The sequence below is a fragment of the Convolutriloba macropyga genome, chromosome 1, assembly GCF_964194025.1.
Source record: "Convolutriloba macropyga chromosome 1, txConMacr16.3, whole genome shotgun sequence".
NCBI classification, from domain to species: Eukaryota; Metazoa; Xenacoelomorpha; order Acoela; family Convolutidae; genus Convolutriloba; species Convolutriloba macropyga.
In genome coordinates this window covers 64,876,687-64,894,845 of record NC_134468.1, presented here as the reverse complement: position 1 = coordinate 64,894,845, position 18,159 = coordinate 64,876,687, and the positions used below count along the sequence as shown (strand labels likewise).

At 35.8% G+C, this 18,159-nt stretch overlaps 3 protein-coding genes across 3 annotated transcripts in view; 2 read left to right on the top strand and 1 right to left on the bottom strand.

Moving 5' to 3' along the window:
* LOC142345983 (tenascin-R-like) overlaps nt 1-483 on the top strand; it is a 20,229-nt gene extending 19,746 nt beyond the window's left edge. Inside the window, exon 8 of the mRNA XM_075398490.1 lies at nt 476-483. Coding sequence (XP_075254605.1) covers nt 476-483 — 8 coding nt within the window. The remainder of the gene's footprint in view (nt 1-475) is intronic.
* The window catches only part of LOC142350648 (uncharacterized), a 626,363-nt gene that overhangs the window by 442,976 nt on the left and 165,228 nt on the right, over nt 1-18,159 (top strand). The gene's annotated exons all lie outside the window — the stretch shown is intronic.
* LOC142341676 (splicing factor 3B subunit 2-like) overlaps nt 1-18,159 on the bottom strand; it is a 542,910-nt gene that overhangs the window by 389,588 nt on the left and 135,163 nt on the right. The gene's annotated exons all lie outside the window — the stretch shown is intronic.

Here is an 18,159-nt window from a genome sequence, read left to right as displayed (position 1 = left end):
AGCAATGCGACCAGCGAGTCTAATAGTTATGGCCAAGAGGGAGGGAACATTCATGTTGACGAAAACAACCCGTATGAGGAGCCACTTAACGCCCCCACCATTAATAGCGATCATCAGTATTCAACACCCCATTAGAAAGAGTATCTCTACCTGTAAACTGAAAATTGCAAGGCCAAAACTTAAAAAACATTATTGAATTTGCCATTAACTTACCAATAACTACCCGCTTAACCGAACATTCAATAGATCATCAAGAGATAAAAACTTGAAACAATAACAAAATGATTATGTAATATTTGTCTTGCTTGGGCCAGAATTGAAGTGGAGTTGATCGATTCAACGGAAGTTCAGTTACTCCATAATAGATCAAACAAAAATAAACACTTTTCGCTTTCCATGAAAACAATAGAAATCATTCTTCTCTAAACTTATCGTAACGGTAAAACAGTTGCAAACTTCAATGTCTTGTTTTCAGCTGCGTAAGGAGGATGTAGACAGCTTTCAAAACGTTTAACAGGAAAGCTGCTACCAAGGTTGAGGTCCCAGACGGAAGCAAGTATGTCCAGACCGAAGATGAACGCTCGAGGCGGGCTTCATGCGTCCAAAATTAAATAGTCTGGAAACATCAAAAAGCGCCAGAAAGTCTGAACTTGAACGCACGAAAGTCTGATAAACGCGCGAAAGTCTAGACAAGAACACAAAAAAATTGGGTGAACGCACGAAAGTCTGGACATGAACGCACGAAAATAGGGTGAACGCACGAAGTCTTGTGAACGCACGAAAGTCTGGACATGAACGCAAGAAAATCTGGTGAACGCACGAAAGTCTGGACATAGACATTTTCCGTCTGGGACGGTCTGGACATAGACACTTTCCGCCTGGGACGGTCTGGACATATTTGCTACCTGGTTAGTACGAGTCCCCTTCGGACACCAGAGTTAACGTTTGGACACTTCCCTTATTAAACTGTCCGTCAATGTAGATTACATCTCTAATAGATCGTATTTGCCAGATGCATTAGCAGTTCAAAGTCAGCCTTGAAAACTATGAACGCCACGCCATGGTTATAATATGTTGGAACTGCTATTTCTGATCGAGAATTTACTTGAGAGCAACAATTCGACCACTTCATCCGACGCCATTTTTGAAGCCTATAGTATGAGACAGGCAATAAATGCACTTTTCGAAAACGGGGACAAAGATGGAATCTTTCCGTTGATTGAATATCTCATGATTGGAATATGATTAGAATTTACTTGAGAGCAACAATTCGACCACTTCATCCGACGCCATTTTTGAAGCCTATAGTATGAGACAGGCAATAAATGCACTTTTCGAAAACGGGGACGAAGATGGAATCTTTCCGTTGATTGAATATCTCATGATTGGAATATGATTAGAATTTACTTGAGAGCAACAATTCGAGCACTTCATCCGACGCCATTTTTGAAGCCTATAGTATGAGACAGGCAATAAATGCACTTTTCGGAAACGGGGACGAAGATGGAATCTTTCCGTTGATTGAATATCTCATGATTGGAATATGATTAGAATTTACTTGAGAGCAACAATTCGACCACTTCATCCGACGCCATTTTTGAAGCCTATAGTATGAGACAGGCAATAAATGCACTTTTCGAAAACGGGGACGAAGATGGAATCTTTCCGTTGATTGAATATCTCATGATTGGAATATGATTAGAATTTACTTGAGAGCAACAATTCGACCACTTCATCCGACGCCATTTTTGAAGCCTATAGTATGAGACAGGCAATAAATGCACTTTTCGGAAACGGGGACGAAGATGGAATCTTTCCGTTGATTGAATATCTCATGATTGGAATATGATTAGAATTTACTTGAGAGCAACAATTCGACCACTTCATCCGACGCCATTTTTGAAGCCTATAGTATGAGACAGGCAATAAATGCACTTTTCGAAAACGGGGACGAAGATGGAATCTTTCCGTTGATTGAATATCTCATGATTGGAATATGATTAGAATTTACTTGAGAGCAACAATTCGACCACTTCATCCGACGCCATTTTTGAAGCCTATAGTATGAGACAGGCAATAAATGCACTTTTCGAAAACGGGGACGAAGATGGAATCTTTCCGTTGATTGAATATCTCATGATTGGAATATGATTAGAATTTACTTGAGAGCAACAATTCGACCACTTCATCCGACGCCATTTTTGAAGCCTATAGTATGAGACAGGCAATAAATGCACTTTTCGAAAACGGGGACGAAGATGGAATCTTTCCGTTGATTGAATATCTCATGATTGGAATATGATTAGAATTTACTTGAGAGCAACAATTCGACCACTTCATCCGACGCCATTTTTGAAGCCTATAGTATGAGACAGGCAATAAATGCACTTTTCGAAAACGGGGACGAAGATGGAATCTTTCCGTTGATTGAATATCTCATGATTGGAATATGATTAGAATTTACTTGAGAGCAACAATTCGACCACTTCATCCGACGCCATTTTTGAAGCCTATAGTATGAGACAGGCAATAAATGCACTTTTCGAAAACGGGGACGAAGATGGAATCTTTCCGTTGATTGAATATCTCATGATTGGAATATGATTAGAATTTACTTGAGAGCAACAATTCGACCACTTCATCCGACGCCATTTTTGAAGCCTATAGTATGAGACAGGCAATAAATGCACTTTTCGAAAACGGGGACGAAGATGGAATCTTTCCGTTGATTGAATATCTCATGATTGGAATATGATTAGAATTTACTTGAGAGCAACAATTCGACCACTTCATCCGACGCCATTTTTGAAGCCTATAGTATGAGACAGGCAATAAATGCACTTTTCGAAAACGGGGACGAAGATGGAATCTTTCCGTTGATTGAATATCTCATGATTGGAATATGATTAGAATTTACTTGAGAGCAACAATTCGACCACTTCATCCGACGCCATTTTTGAAGCCTATAGTATGAGACAGGCAATAAATGCACTTTTCGAAAATGGGGACGAAGATGGAATCTTTCCGTTGATTGAATATCTCATGATTGGAATATGATTAGAATTTACTTGAGAGCAGCAATTCGACCACTTCATCCGACGCCATTTTTGAAACCTATAGTATGAGACAGGCAATAAATGCACTTTTCGAAAACGGGGACGAAGATGGAATCTTTCCGTTGATTGAATATCTCATGATTGGAATATGATTAGAATTTACTTGAGAGCAACAATTCGACCACTTCATCCGACGCCATTTTTGAAGCCTATAGTATGAGACAGGCAATAAATGCACTTTTCGGAAACGGGGACGAAGATGGAATCTTTCCGTTGATTGAATATCTCATGATTGGAATATGCCAATAACGTTCGTCTAATATGTCAATAACTATCGCGGTTCGCCCAGCGTTCGATTCGATCTTTGAAGTCAGTTATAACATTTTTCTGCGCATCTTTTAAATTATCACTCAAATTGTTTTATTCATAGTTGAGTAACTTGATGACACCATAATTAGATCTGAAGTAACCAGGTACATCAGCAACTGTTATGTGATCTGCCAGTTTATATTATAGCGATCAATCAATGTAGAAATCTTTTTTCACAGCTTTGATAGCTGCAGATGTAGCCCACAGCCAAACATTTCCAATTACTGTGGTGAAAGCTATGGCATATTTAGTGAATTAATTGAAGTTAGAAAGTTGTGTTCTGAACTAATCTCAAGCCTACGCGAGTTTCGGATAACGTCTACTTGCAGAGTGTACTAGCAGGAAAAAAGAGTAAAATTACAATCACGTGTTGCTTCCTAGCAATCATACAAAGTCATATATGATTCTTAGAAACCATACAAAGTCCTATATGACTTGTATGAAATCTTGACATCATACTAAGATCATAAAAAAATTGATCGATGCTTTACAATAGACCAGAATAGATCAAACCAACAAGTCTTACCATACTTTCAGTCAAAAAGTGAACAAACAACAAAACGATGCCCTTATTGTCAATAAGCATCTTAGTAATCATACTAAGTCATGTATGGTCTTATGGAATCTTGTCAACCATAATAAGATCTTTAGTAAAAGATAAAGGCCACCTAAAAGAGAAAAAAGTGAATTATATATACAGTTCTGAGGCCAAACTAATCGAATCAAAAAGTAATCTATAACTGAATGTAAAAAAGTCACCATTCATATTGTTATCAGAGGTGAAAGTCGATAGAAATCCTCCTAAAAGCTTCGAGAGAAATTTCAATTTTCGAGCAAAAAATCATCGACCGCAATTTTATGCTCTTAGCTATCCGTTCACCTCAGTACTAAGGCCATTCTGCTATTGAAGATCCCTAAAAGGGTTTGCAACCTTCACAAACCACCTCATAACAATTTTCGAGGTGCCATTTTTTTTATTCCTTATCTCGTCAGAATTGTTACCATCGTGCTATATAGATGATGTTAACGTGTGAGCGGCCTCCAATTACTATCTAAATTAGCTGTTCCAACCAGAACTTTTGTAAAGATTGATTTGACTACAGTTTTTTGTCTGTATTAGCAGACAAAAGACCAACGGCAATAAATCAGTAGCACATGGATCAACTTAAGACAAGGCCAACTGCAGCTTTACAAAGTGAACATATAAATCATTTAAATTACCCGTTGTCGAAAACACAACCAAAACTATCTGGCAACCCAAGTATCAAAAACATAAAGTATTTGAGATGAGTTGAGTATACCACATTTTCTCGTGAGAAAAAATATTAAGCAGTAAAATTCAAACAGTAGTTTTACGATATTAAGTGGGAGTAGACTACACTTTAGAAATGAAAAAATGAAAAGTTAAATAACAATATATATGAAGACACCAATGATTTTCAGTTAAGTAATCTTTCAGGCTATAATGAGGTAACGTAAACTTAAGACAGCTGTTCCTGAAGTTTATGACTTTGAGTATATTTCAGCAAAATTTTGAATAGCTAGAGGAGACTTTAAGATGAACTATAGATTCTATGCTTCAACCGTAGATTGGGTACTATCAATTCTGGTTACCCCGTCTTTGAATTAGATGACTTGGCAGAGCTGCTAACATATGTAATTCAACGCGTTTAACACATAGATAAGTTACGTTGTCGATAATCTATGGCTATATTTTAACAAAAATGATTCGTTGATCTGGTTTTATGAGTGTCGATAAGTGACTGGCCGTCATTTAACAAAGTTTACTACTCTGCGGATCGTTCGTGTTCTGCATCAAAGACTAACAAAAACTGTAAAAATTTCCCCTCTATTGCAGCTTTTTGCCCAAACTCTAAAGCTAATTTCTCCGTGGGATCCGTCTGGGACAAATTGAGAAAAAGGTCTAACGGTTAAGAAGCGGTAATCTCCAATGCACAATTTGTTGAAGTGCTGCAAGTGCTAGTAGGATGCTGTGTAAAAAGTGATGACGCGATGGAACTTAAGACTTCTTTAATGGCGGTGGAATGCATCTGTGTTCCAAGTATTTGGTACTCAGAATCACGCTATTTCGCGAGAACGAGCTCGTTTCGCGGCTGTACTGTTGTTCAATCTTTCACCGTAACCGAAGGAATTAGTTTGTTGCACTTCCCTTCCGTTAATTTTCCTCGATTTCTTCATTGGCTAAACTGCATGAACTTCTGTCGCTTGTGTTACGTGATCCTCTGGTGTCTTCGCTTAAAATTCCTACCTTTGTTGGAAATTGGGTTTTTGTGTTAGCACCGCTTCGCTTTTTCCAATTTAGATGCTCAAATTTGACAAGATCGTTGAAACTTTGATCTTTTAGTCTTCCATTTGCCATCCCCGTTTTAACCTTGCTTTCCACGTTTCAACAAAATATAGCCGTTTAATCTCCTCAGTAACTCAAGGGAATGTCAAATTAGTCTCTCTTCAGTTGATTTCCGCATACGCTGAAGCGGTCTACGATCAGCATAAACCGCTAGACCTGTCGTCCTCTCCTCCTTTGTGCCAATTTTTGATTGGTCAAGACTTTTGACTCTAACCACTGATAATCGTGGCTCTAAACGTTTTGATGTTGTTGTTGTAGATTCGATTAAGTTTATTTCAAAAGTAGTTCTCAGGAAAAGTAGTACAAAAAATTCATCTATTTATTTTTTTCGCACTCCTGCTGTCTATTTTTCTTGCTATCACTATTTGGGTTGATTCTTCTGTTCAGAGAATTGGCTAGAGTTTGTCATTGGGGGGCAGCTATCAGCTTGCCAGGACAAGCTTCGATAACATCAATATTGTGTATATGGCAGAAATGTCTAATTTGCTTATCAACTAAATTTTGTGCTTGTTCTCCTCTGATATTTCACGGTACCCAGATTAGTTTTAAATTTATCAATAAAGTGTGTTATATAATTGCTATATGTACCCGAGTATAGTTTTACCGTTGTGAATTTACAAAAACCATCAATCTCTAGCAATATGTAGAATTTTATTTTTTGATCGTCAAGTATGGGTCCCGTGAAGTCGAGCTCTATTCTTCATTTGACACTTTACATTTTGTCAACGGTATAAATTTACAATTATGTAATATAGGTTTTGGATTCTTACCTATCGAAGTACAATGCGTTTTATCGGTTGCTGTTGCAAGTAAATCTCTGTCAGTGTGCCACCACGATTTACCCGAATTTTGGATTATATTGATTTTTGCTCCCGTAAAGTCTTCGTAATTGCTGAAATGATACGCACTTCTCTGGATGAGATGCGTGAATAATATTACAAACTTCATATCTGATCCTTATAATTGTTGTAAATTAATTTCTAACGGGGCAGTCCCCTCTATACAACGAGATAAACAACTTTGATATTATTTTTCCAGCTTTGTTCCGCTTCAAAACAACTAGTAATGGCCGATGGTCGGTTACTATTAAAAAATAATTCCGTAGAGATAAAGCTTAAATTGTAAAATCTCCCAATTGACACCCAACAAACTTAACTCTTTGACACTGTGTTCTTATTCGCATAATTTTAGAAAACGGGATGCATATGCAGCGGATTTCCAGCCAAAATTTGTTTGCTGTTAGAAAGCAATACTTAAATCTTCTCTCAAGGAGGCACACCTGACTCTCTTGTTCAACTTGGGGTCAAAATTTGAATTTTCAGAATATTCGCTATCTGATTTTTGATCTTATTAAAGTTTAGTTGATGAGTGTCTGTCCTTTCAAACTTACTGTCCATTGGGTACCCTACTTGGGTAGTTTTTCATATGAACTACATAGTTTTTTTCTGAAGTTAGAAAACAATTGGTTACGTGATGAACAGTTCCCATTAATGAGCATATTTATGAAATTCTTCGGGTTTTCAACTTGAGAATTACTTTGGTTTCCAAAGATTGAGGTTTTAATCCGAAATCCGAAATATGATAACCCAAACAATCGCTCGCTTGCTTAGCATAATAACTTTTCAAAAAACAATCCTGAAAGTTTTTCATCAAGCACTTTCAGGTAACCGTTTAACTCCGTCAAGCAATCTGATTTCGCCCCTCGTGTAACGATAACAATATCTTTTAGGAAACAGTATGTGCTGGTTAAGGTCGATAAAGTGCAATCACTTGTTTTTTCGGGAATTCAGCCGCAATATCCGTAATTCCATAGAAACATTTTCTGAATCTACATCTTCCGATGCAATCAAAACCTACCAGGTTAAGTACAAGGTAAAATATTTTTGAATCTAATTAAAATTGACTGTAAGCGTTCTTCAAATCAATTTTACTTTGAGCACCTGAGGAAAATATGACGATCGATTTGCCTATATGGTCTTTTAATACTTTGATGTCGACATTTGATACATATTTTTGTGGATCGGTTTTTCAGAAGGTTAGAATCTATTGTAAATTTAATAAACTGGTCTCTGTTGCGGTTATTAAGATCAAAGAGAAAACATTGATCTGAATAGTTGCCTAATTTTTGATTCGGCTTTCAAAAATTAATTCCAATAATTCTGTTTTTATGCAATTTTATTAGATGAAAAGGAATACGTCTACTTTTTTAGTGTGTCTTGGTAAATTTCCTTTTTTTAATCTAAATTTTGACAACGTGATGTTTGAACATTATTCAGCGTTTTATCAGGTTGACATATTTCATGCTAGTTTCTGTCTTCTAGCGAAAATTGAAAACCTGTGATTCTGAACTAAGCTCAGTCCGATTTTTGAAAACTTGGCTCTTCCTAGTAGCCGCTTGTGTCCATCCGGTTTTTCCAATATTTCCCACGTTTTTTTCAAGACATTTGACTCCATAAGGCAGTTGAGAAGTCCAAGTATCTTTACAGGTCCGTTAGAAAAAATTTTAAGCCCAATTCTCTCTTTGCGGTTCCGTATACCATTTTTGCACGAATTTAGAACTGAAATGGCTAAGCGTTTGTTTAATTGCTGAATCGACTTCAACAACAACGTTGCCAAAGTTAAACTTCATTTTTATCTAGTTACACTTACAACCGCGAGCTCATCTTCAAGCAATTTTGGTTATCCTTATCACAGAAGGCGTATCCATGGAAACATAAGCTCTTTTGGACAGCGGGAGCGACAGAACACAAGTATACAACTCAACGGCAAAAGCACTAGGAATTGGAAAAACAGATCACATTGGAGACAAACCAACTTCTCTACTTTAAGAAAACATATCATAACATCAACAAAAGTATTTTTGAGTTTGGTTCACTCAACAGCACCCAAACTCTTTTCAACCTACTGGTGTAGGCCGCGTGAGTGCTGAACTCTATCTGCGCCGACTACGATCATCTTAATAACATCAATTTTCCCCAAATACGAGAAAACAGAAGAGGTGTTTTAATTGGAGCGGATGCTTTCATAGCAAGAATACCACTTCAGAAATACAAGCCAAATAGTAATGGAACGGAACTGAATTAAAAAACCAGGCTTCACAGCAGAATAGAAAACCCAGAAAACCAGGTAATAGCGAACAACACACATCAAATGTTTTGGAAAAGGGAGGGAAAAAACTTAACGGAAAATAAGATTGATTGCAGACGAGCAGAAAAGCTCTTCAAACTCAAAAGGACGACACGCCACAATGGTGTTTCTTGCGAGATTGGACTATCTTGGAGATATGACACTGAACTACCTAACAACTACTTTCTTGCTTTATCACAATTACAGTCGTTGAAAACAAACTTCAACAGTAACCAGACCTATTTTTTGTTAAAACTAAACCATCGAAGCGGACATCGAGATTTGTTGAAGAGACCCAGCGTCAACCTGTTTTCATGAGTTTAAGCTTGCACTTATTGTTTGAGAAAAGATGCAAAAGATCCAATATTCTGTTTGTTGTAATCATTGTTTGCACGCCAGGATTCCAATTGATTGATGAAAGCATTCACAACAATGCTAGGCTCCCCAAAGTGATTCATATGCTCTTTCTAGCAATTGACTAGTAAGCAGGGCCACACGAATAAACTTGAAGCAAAAAAATGAAATCATTATTGATCCACTCATGGCATTTCAGTGGGTTTCCATTGAAAATTGAAATTGTTATGAGTGGAAATTTAATGGATCGCTTATTTGTGGTTTGTAAATTGAAATTGTGTTCAAACGGGGTTCGATCTGTTTGTATTTCAGTTCGTGGCTTAAACCGGTGGCTTCCGTGACAAGACCATTTTTGGAAAAGGATTCAATTTTTCCGAAACGTTTGGTTGGATAACCTGTTGGGCAATCGCAGGAAAGATGGCTGTTTGGTAAATTGTAAATGAATTTTCCGAAGTAGGTGGTAAGTGAAGTGGTTGTGATGGTGTACAACTAACGAGAGTGTTGAATGTTGTAATTGGTGGAAAACAATTGAAGTCATTTGGTCCTTGTGTTTGAATTATACTGTTGAACTGAAATGGAGTTGGAAATTGTTTGTTTCGATAATTTTGAGAATTGTTTGGTTGCTCTACCCTAGGCAAGGATATTTCTGTGACCAATCTACCGCTAGACTAGTTTTGATTGGTTGAAATATGACAAAGTGTTGTTTGAAACTTTTTGAGCAATTGAAAACTGGTTATTGTTAAACAGCACAGAAAGGTGACTGCAGTTTTCATTCAAAAACTTGTGGTTTGGGAGCGGTGATTTTTGTCGTTGTAGTTCTTCCTTTTTCAGAATTACATTGAGTTTGAAGCATTTGCTCATTTTCTCTGAATGCATCCGAAGTTTAGTTTTTTTGTCAGCTGAGCTGTTATGCTGAAGTGTGTTTTGAAAATCAAATGCAAGACATTGCATACTTTGACTTTCTGTTTTGCTACTTAAGAGACTAAAAGGTACACTTTTCGGTCTAACTGCGGTACTTGTTTTTTGACTCAAAATTGTTTTGGATGTTGTGATCAACTTTGAATCAGAGAATTGGGACAATTCTCCTATTGAAGAGTGAATCAATTCGAGCTGATTATCATTAAATTTAACAGGAAATAAAGACGCGGTTTGTTTCAAAGGAATGGAGTGTTGTTGTATTGAAGCAGTTTTGTTGAAACTATTCTTTTGTTTCCTGAGAACAACATTGCCTTTTGGGGTTGAGGATTACTGAAGACAAATCATACTTGAATGTTTGCTCTGGATAATTGGGTTGATGCTGGTGTTAGGGCTGCAAACAACGACATTGACTGATTCATGTGTTTAACCGTCGGAAAAACTCTCATTGATTCTTTATTGATTTCCCTATTATTCTGAGCAAATTGTTGGTTCCTTTGAAAAATTTATGAGAGAAGTTTGGGTTCGTTTTCTTCTTGCGGAGGTAAAAACGATGGTTTCGCCCGTCTTGGGGGCACTGGAGGGAAGATATCGCTATGGTAGGGTTCTTTACTGTCATGTTGTTTTCTTCTGACTTTAGGAAAGCGAAGTCAATTGCTGCGACTCGAGTTGTCTGCGTGATGACTGTGAGATGCAGTTGATGTCTTTGCGTACTCGAGTTGATGATTGGCTCAATTGACCATCATCTTCGAGACTGTTGACTTCTATTTCCAACTTCTCCAGAAGAGAGATCAAATTCAAAAGACGTTTCATGACTGAGTTTATGCTTCTAGAGCTTAATTTTTCCATCATGATGCCATCAAGGTTTGTCTCCAGCTCTTCAACGCTCTCCATGATCTTGTTGATCAATAAAAAGAGAGCGCGGAAGCTTTTTCTCCGCTCAACGGATGTCTGTAACAGAGCAAGCTGATTTTTTAAGTTGAGTTCAGCCATTTTTAGTTTGTTCAGCACGTATTGTAACTTCTTGTTGTTTTCTTTTGTCAACTTGGTGAAAAGGTTGCAGTCGACTCGTAATTGTTCTGTCTTAAGTAAAGTAAGGTAACAAACGGCTCGGATTTAACGGCGTGACGCTTGGTAAATTAAGACTTTTTGGAAAATCAAAAAAACCTCGTATGTTTAAGTAGACAAACCAGCCTAGCTCTTTCATATTAAAGGAGCGCCGCAACTACTCTCAAAAACAAGAGTCGTAAAAGAGTTTTTTGTTGCGCTAAATCTAGCTTAAAATTTATTTAAGAAAAGAAAAAACTAAGTGTTCGCGTGCGTACCGTTGATTTGTTCAACAGGAAAAAATAATTGCATTCAATAATTTTTTTACAAATCTGACTTCGCAACAACTTTTCTGCAGGTTTCAGTTCTCTTGTAATCACAATAAAGATACCAGAAAAGAATTACCAAAGTGTTTTTTTTCTTGTTGAGTATTAAGAACAAATAAACCTAAAAACCAAACAAACTATGTCGAAATAGAAACTTCTGCAAAACAATATAAATTTTTTTGAAATCAAAATGCGGTGCAACCAGACAAAGTGAGCTACAGACAAGCGGAGGATACTGGTTGCTTAAATGCTGGGTAGACTTTGAAGCTCTTTTCCGAAAAATTCTTTTTCGCAAATCTTATGAAGCTAAGGACAACTGCTACCATTGAACTGCTTCTGCATCTTTTTGGATGTTATCTGCCAACTAGGAATGTCTCATTTTTACTTCGGTGACGTCTGCGACCCGAAGGAAACACTGTACTTGTCAATTGGCGACTACTGAGACCAAAGGGGAAAAGGGACTTCTTTCGGCAACTTCTGAGACCGCAGACAAAAAAAGAAGAGACGTTTGAGTTTTCCAACTTAAGGGCATTGTATTTGTTAGCGTTTTAGAGTGGCGATTAATTCGCAGCTTTTGATTTCTTGGTTTTTGAGAAAAAGGACAGAGAGTTCATATCTTTTCTCTTTTTTTTAATTTTCTTGAGAAGGAGTTTTCAGAGTATACTGCCTCATTAACTAGGCGCGCAGCTAGTAGTATGCACAAAACGAAAAAAAAATAAGCGTAATTGTCTGCTCGCGGCTATTGGTTTGCAATTACGATCAAGGAAAACAGAAATCCCTTTGTAGGTTCTTTCTTGAAGAAACGTTCGAGGAATTTTCTGTCCGTTCTTCACGGTTTTGCAGAATGTCAAATTAATATCTCAGCTTGTGTTGTAATGAACTGAGGAAGCTTCCTCAATAGGTCTTTTTGAAACTCTACTGACATTTTTTTAATAAGACGTTAGAAAAACGTTTTTTGATTTTTATATAACAGAGAAAAAATTTTGCCAGTTTTCTGTTACTTCTTTGCGAGGAGATGAGATAAATTTTCGGCTTGTTTTCAAACATAGAGAAGGGGCCTGTTAATGCACTTTTTTGTTATCTAGTGAAAATTTCCAATAAACGTTAGAAAAACGTCTTTTGAGTTTTTCCGCTCTTTGGATTTCTCATTTTTGAATTTTTTGAAGGAAACTGCAGGAAACCCTTTATAAGTTTCAAATTCATCTTCTTGACTCCCCAATTTTTCATATACAGGAATCTCTTTAAAATCTTAGAAGTAAAAAAAATGTTCCTAAAATTTTCTTCTATCGTCTCCAAATTCAAGTTTCATTACATATACAGAAATATATGATGACTCATGTAGAGTACACCTCTTTAATAACGAATGATTGAACATAATTAGAAATGATTGATAGCTTCATGTAATTGATAGATACCCTTATTTGTTGTGTAGCACTTGATTATCAGAGACAGCCTTCAATTTTTATAGTTTTTGAATGCTAACGTTCTTAAATCAGGACTGGCGTCTTTTTTCAAATTAATTGCGACCAGAATCTTGCTCAAAGTTACGACAACGATGCTTTGATATCAGTGGGGTACTTTCAATAAAGCAGAAATTTTTTGCAATGTTTTTCTAAATTCTCAAATTAGAGAATATTTTTTTCACGAATATTTCAATATCACAAATTGTGCTGTTGTGATAATTTTGTCTTCAAATTTTGGCTGCCAATTGAAGTCACAAAATTGTTTCAAATTATGCTTTAACATTTGACATGCATGAAAAATTTGACAAACAAATCAACATGAATCATCAAAGAATGACGAAATCTCAATTTTGTTGGTGGACGGTTCCTAATAATAGTGACTTCCAACCAATTAATTGATCAAAAAACCAAATCCCATTAGGTGGTTAAGTTTAAAAATTTGTTGAGCGTTTTGATCAATCAGTTGTTTGCACGAAATGTTTGAAAACTTTCAAGAACGTAGTCATCAATTTTCTTATTTTTTAAAATTAAAAAAAACTTTTTCCTTGGCCGTCAGTAAAAACATATATTACAAGAAAATTTTATCATGATATCGGTCTCCAATTGCGCCGACGTGGACTTGGATTAGGATTCCCTAGTCATTGACCATTGCAAATCTTATAAGATCTTATAAGATTCTTATCTGGCCTTACAAGTTAATGCATTAATCTTGTAAGATTGTATCAGAGACTTACAAGATTTACTCAGAACTTATAAGATCTTATAAGAGTTGTACAAAATTCGTAAGATCTTATAAGATTCTTATAAGATATGTTTTAATCTTATAAGAGTTCCTAAGCATAGTAACAACTGGTAAGATCTTATAGGACACACATTATACTTGCAAGATTAAAACATATCTTGTAAGTCCTTACAAGAATCTTATAAGACACAGATTTTTCTTACAAGATTGAAACATATCTTGTAAGTCCTTACACGAATTTTATAAGACACAGATTATTCTGCTAAGATTAAAGCAGATCTTGTATGATAATAATAGAATCCTATAAAGCACACACTATTCATATAAGATTAAACTTATCTTGCAAGATCTTATAAGAATCTTATAAGACACACAACATTAAGATTAAGGCTTTTGGAAGAGCTGATGAATAGAATCTAACAGAAAAATTTGATTTCGTAAGGTATAACAGATTTTGTTAGCATCTCCAAGTTTTTCTGTACATTGCTAAGAAGCTATGAAGATACTTGAGTCGCTAACGCGACTTAAAAGATTTTGAAAGATTGTCTTTGGCAAATATTTTGAAAAACTAATTTGCTCAAGGGACCCGCACGACGTAAAAACTGAGAACTAAAGCCTGAACTATGATTTTGTCACACTCATTTTGTAACTTAAGGCACATATACATTGGTAGCAATCAGTGTAAGAAAGGTTGTAATGTTCAACTTGGAAGGCTACGCTAACTCATGTGAAACAGGCTCTGAAGAAACAGGCTCATCCACTAATTGAAGAGCTTTCAGCAGTTGAGAAATGCCTGCTGAATGGCAAAAGGAATGAACCATAACTTGCATAGGAACTCTACCGTTGTGTTGCCAAAAAATTGACATTATCAGACCCTTGCTTAGACAAAAACTAGATATGATCGCGATGTGAGTGTAAGATATGTTTTATTCTTTGTCAGAGATAATCTGTAAGATCGCACGTAATAAATCTTACATCTTATAAGATATACAATGTTCATATACAAACCAAATATTACAAGATCGTACGTAAATAATCTTACATCTTATAAGTTTTGCAGTTTTCTTCCGTAGAGCAAATCTTGTGGGATCTTATAAGACGATACTTACCTCTTACAAGATTCACTCTGTCTTGTAAGATCTGACAAGATATGCAATGTCTTACAAGATCTTACAAGATATGCTCCATCTTATAAGCAATTACAAGTTATGTATTATTGGTAAGAATCTTGTAAGATCTTATAAGAACTGCAATGGTCAATGACTAGGGTTGACAACTCGTCGCTGGGCAAAAACTTAAAATTATCAAAAGTTATACGTCTGCATGACACACTCGACGGTACCGATGGCTTCATACAATAACTCTTTAGCGCAGAACTCGATTACGTTTATGAGATTTCATACATAACAATCACAGATTCCTCAATGACCATCTTATTGGATTTTTGTTTTGCTTATGTATTGAACGTTTCTTTGTTTATTACACATATGTTATTATAACTCATTGCTTGCAGCCTGAATTAGAAAAGCAACCATTTTTGGTTCTTCAGCACTGGCTAGTGTTTATAAAAATGAGGTATATTTTTCAGACGTTTTCAAAGAGAATTTTTGCATAAATTTCAAACTTTGCAAAAGACTCTGCAAAAGAAGTTGTGCACCAAAAATATACACATATTACAGAAAATGTATAAAAGATTATTAACGTAAAACTTTACATAGAAATCGTCACGTTGAAATTGTTTTAAAAAAACGTAAGCGATAAGCGAGTGAATTGCACTCTGTGTTGTAATCTAAACAAGAAAAAGACAATGGTGTTCTCCTTATAGACTCGGTACAACAGATGATAATCAGATTTCTGGTATCATTCATTGCGTGATGCTTGAAACATGCTCATGTGTGGTAGCAAAATTCCGCTGTGCGACTATACAAAACTAATCAAAGTCGAATATTGTAAATAATAGGTAGGGATTAGTGCGCATATTTATCTTTGGCTTCTGTGACTGATTGCGGAGTTGTTGAAAGGATTAGTCTCCTTTTCTGTGTGACTGAATGACACAGTGCAAGTGCACATAAACATTTTATTTTTTATACTAGTGACAGCAGTTTTGCGATTGGCTGCCGAATTTAAGAATCGTAGCCAGAGTTCTCATCATAGCTACTTATAAATTTTTTTAACCAAGCGCAGGGGTTGTCCGTAGCTTTCTGTAAACTGATGCAATCCTTGTCAATCACCGCTATTCGGGGATCAGCGGCAATGTTGTTGGCACGGGCTCCCTAGTTGGCTATTTTGCTTTTTGGGTGCTCGACCGATCGTAGGGGGGGAAGATGGTTAATCCATTACTGTTGCAATCATTGTCGACATATATGATTAGGAGGTCTGCCTCAATGATTTTGACTCGCTCTTTTTGGCCAGATTCATTAACCAATTCAGAATAAGAAGAGTCCAGATTGGTCCTTTTAAAATGAGCCGCCAAAACGATTGCAGCAAACGGCAGCCTTATAAATGTGCAATTCTACTATTTTTATTCTTACCTGACCAAAGTGGGGAGAATAAAAACAAATATTTTACATGTGGAAAATTAACAAAAGTTGATGAAATGAGATTCATAAACTGTTGATCTGTTGTGTTGATAACCACCCTTATGTTAACCAAGTTAATTGTCAATTAAATATTTAATTTTTATATTATAATAATCGGATAACTGAATTTCTCTTCAAAAATTATTGTGAAGAAAAGAAAAAACTTTTTACCAACAAAACAACATTTCACAACTAAAGTGAGTATTTTTTTGTGCCAATTGGAGAGAGCGTCAATTCAATAAGCAAGTCGGAATCTTATTTTTAGAATCCAAAAAGGTTAATTTTTTTGAAAAGGTTACTAATAGTAGCAAGATGAAAGATTCAGGTTTTTTACTCATAAATATCAAAATGCGAAATGGTTTATTTCTTCAAAGGATGCCAGGACGTAAAAAGAACTTGCGTTGGCTATAAAATGCTAGGCAAGGCATTTACATGAAAGTATCAAAACTCTTACGACTGCATCCTAGTTTGAACAATACTCATGACTTTATCCAGAAGCTCTATGGGCAAGACGCTTAGACGCTTTTATACGCTTATACGCTTTTATATAATAATGGAAAAGACGCTTTTACGCTTAGACGCTTTTATACGCTTAGACGCTTTTATATAATAATGGAAAATCTTTTCAATGACCATCATCTTGGATTTTTATTGTACTTAAATATCAAGTAAAAAGTTTTCATACCTTCTTTATAAAAAAAAAGTATTATAAGTTAATTGAAACGTTACATAAGAAATCAGTTGCATGAGTTCATGATGATTTTCTTTATGGGGAAAAAATTTCAATTCTAATTAAATCGGTGTTGAATTGGAAGACCAAAAAAGAAGTGCACGTTTGCTCAATGACATTGAAACGTCGGAATGTTGGCAGAGTTGTTGAAACATAGTTGAGCCAAGTCTTTCAATTTATTATTTTCCATCTGACGAAACAAAAATTACTCCGCCTAACAAAAAAGAGGGAAAAATGTTTGGAAAAATGAATGACAAAATTGACAGACGATGAAATACAATAAGTTTTACTTATATTGGGTAAACAAGTAATTTGCGAGCTCTTTTAGTGCCGTCAGAAATGAGAACAATTTCAAAATTGGTTTTTGAAAAAGATCCTCCCTTTACGAGCTTCACTACTGACAAACACAAGTTTTGAGTTAACGGGCTTTGTATTTGATTTGTTTGTGATTTAAGTTGAACAACAAAATGACAGTAGCACACAAAATTTTTTCTAATTCCAAAAGTTGCTATATAAAAGATCAACCATTAACAAAAAATGTTCTAGAAAACTTGGAGGAGGAAAAAATAAAGACTTTCAATTGTCAGCGCTCAAGAGAATGCAGCTCATGAACTAAAAAGGAGTCCTGGCAGATGCTGATAGTGAAGAGCATCCCCAAAAACTAAAAAAAAAGCTGAGAGAGAAATAAAAAATAAAAGTCCTCTTTCTGCTTCCAAATGCAAAAGAACTAAGGAAATCATTGATCTTCTGAAATGTTCGAAAAGTGTACTACTTGACAAAAATGAAAAACTATTATTGAACGCTAGACTTACCAGCATATCTGCGTTTTCATTTGAATGATTTGCAAAAACTGACCGGAAACTTTATTAATTTTGATTTTCTTAATAATTGTGGATGCATTAATCTGAAATAGAAACACATAATCAAGAGCAATGCCAAAACCGCCATCAGGAAAGGAAGGACAGAGCCATCAGAATACGAACGAAGATAACAATATGTATAAATAAATCTATCAGACAATTCTCAACAACGCAATCCACGCAGGTAGAGATCTTCATAACGAAGACAATGAAGGTCTCTCAGT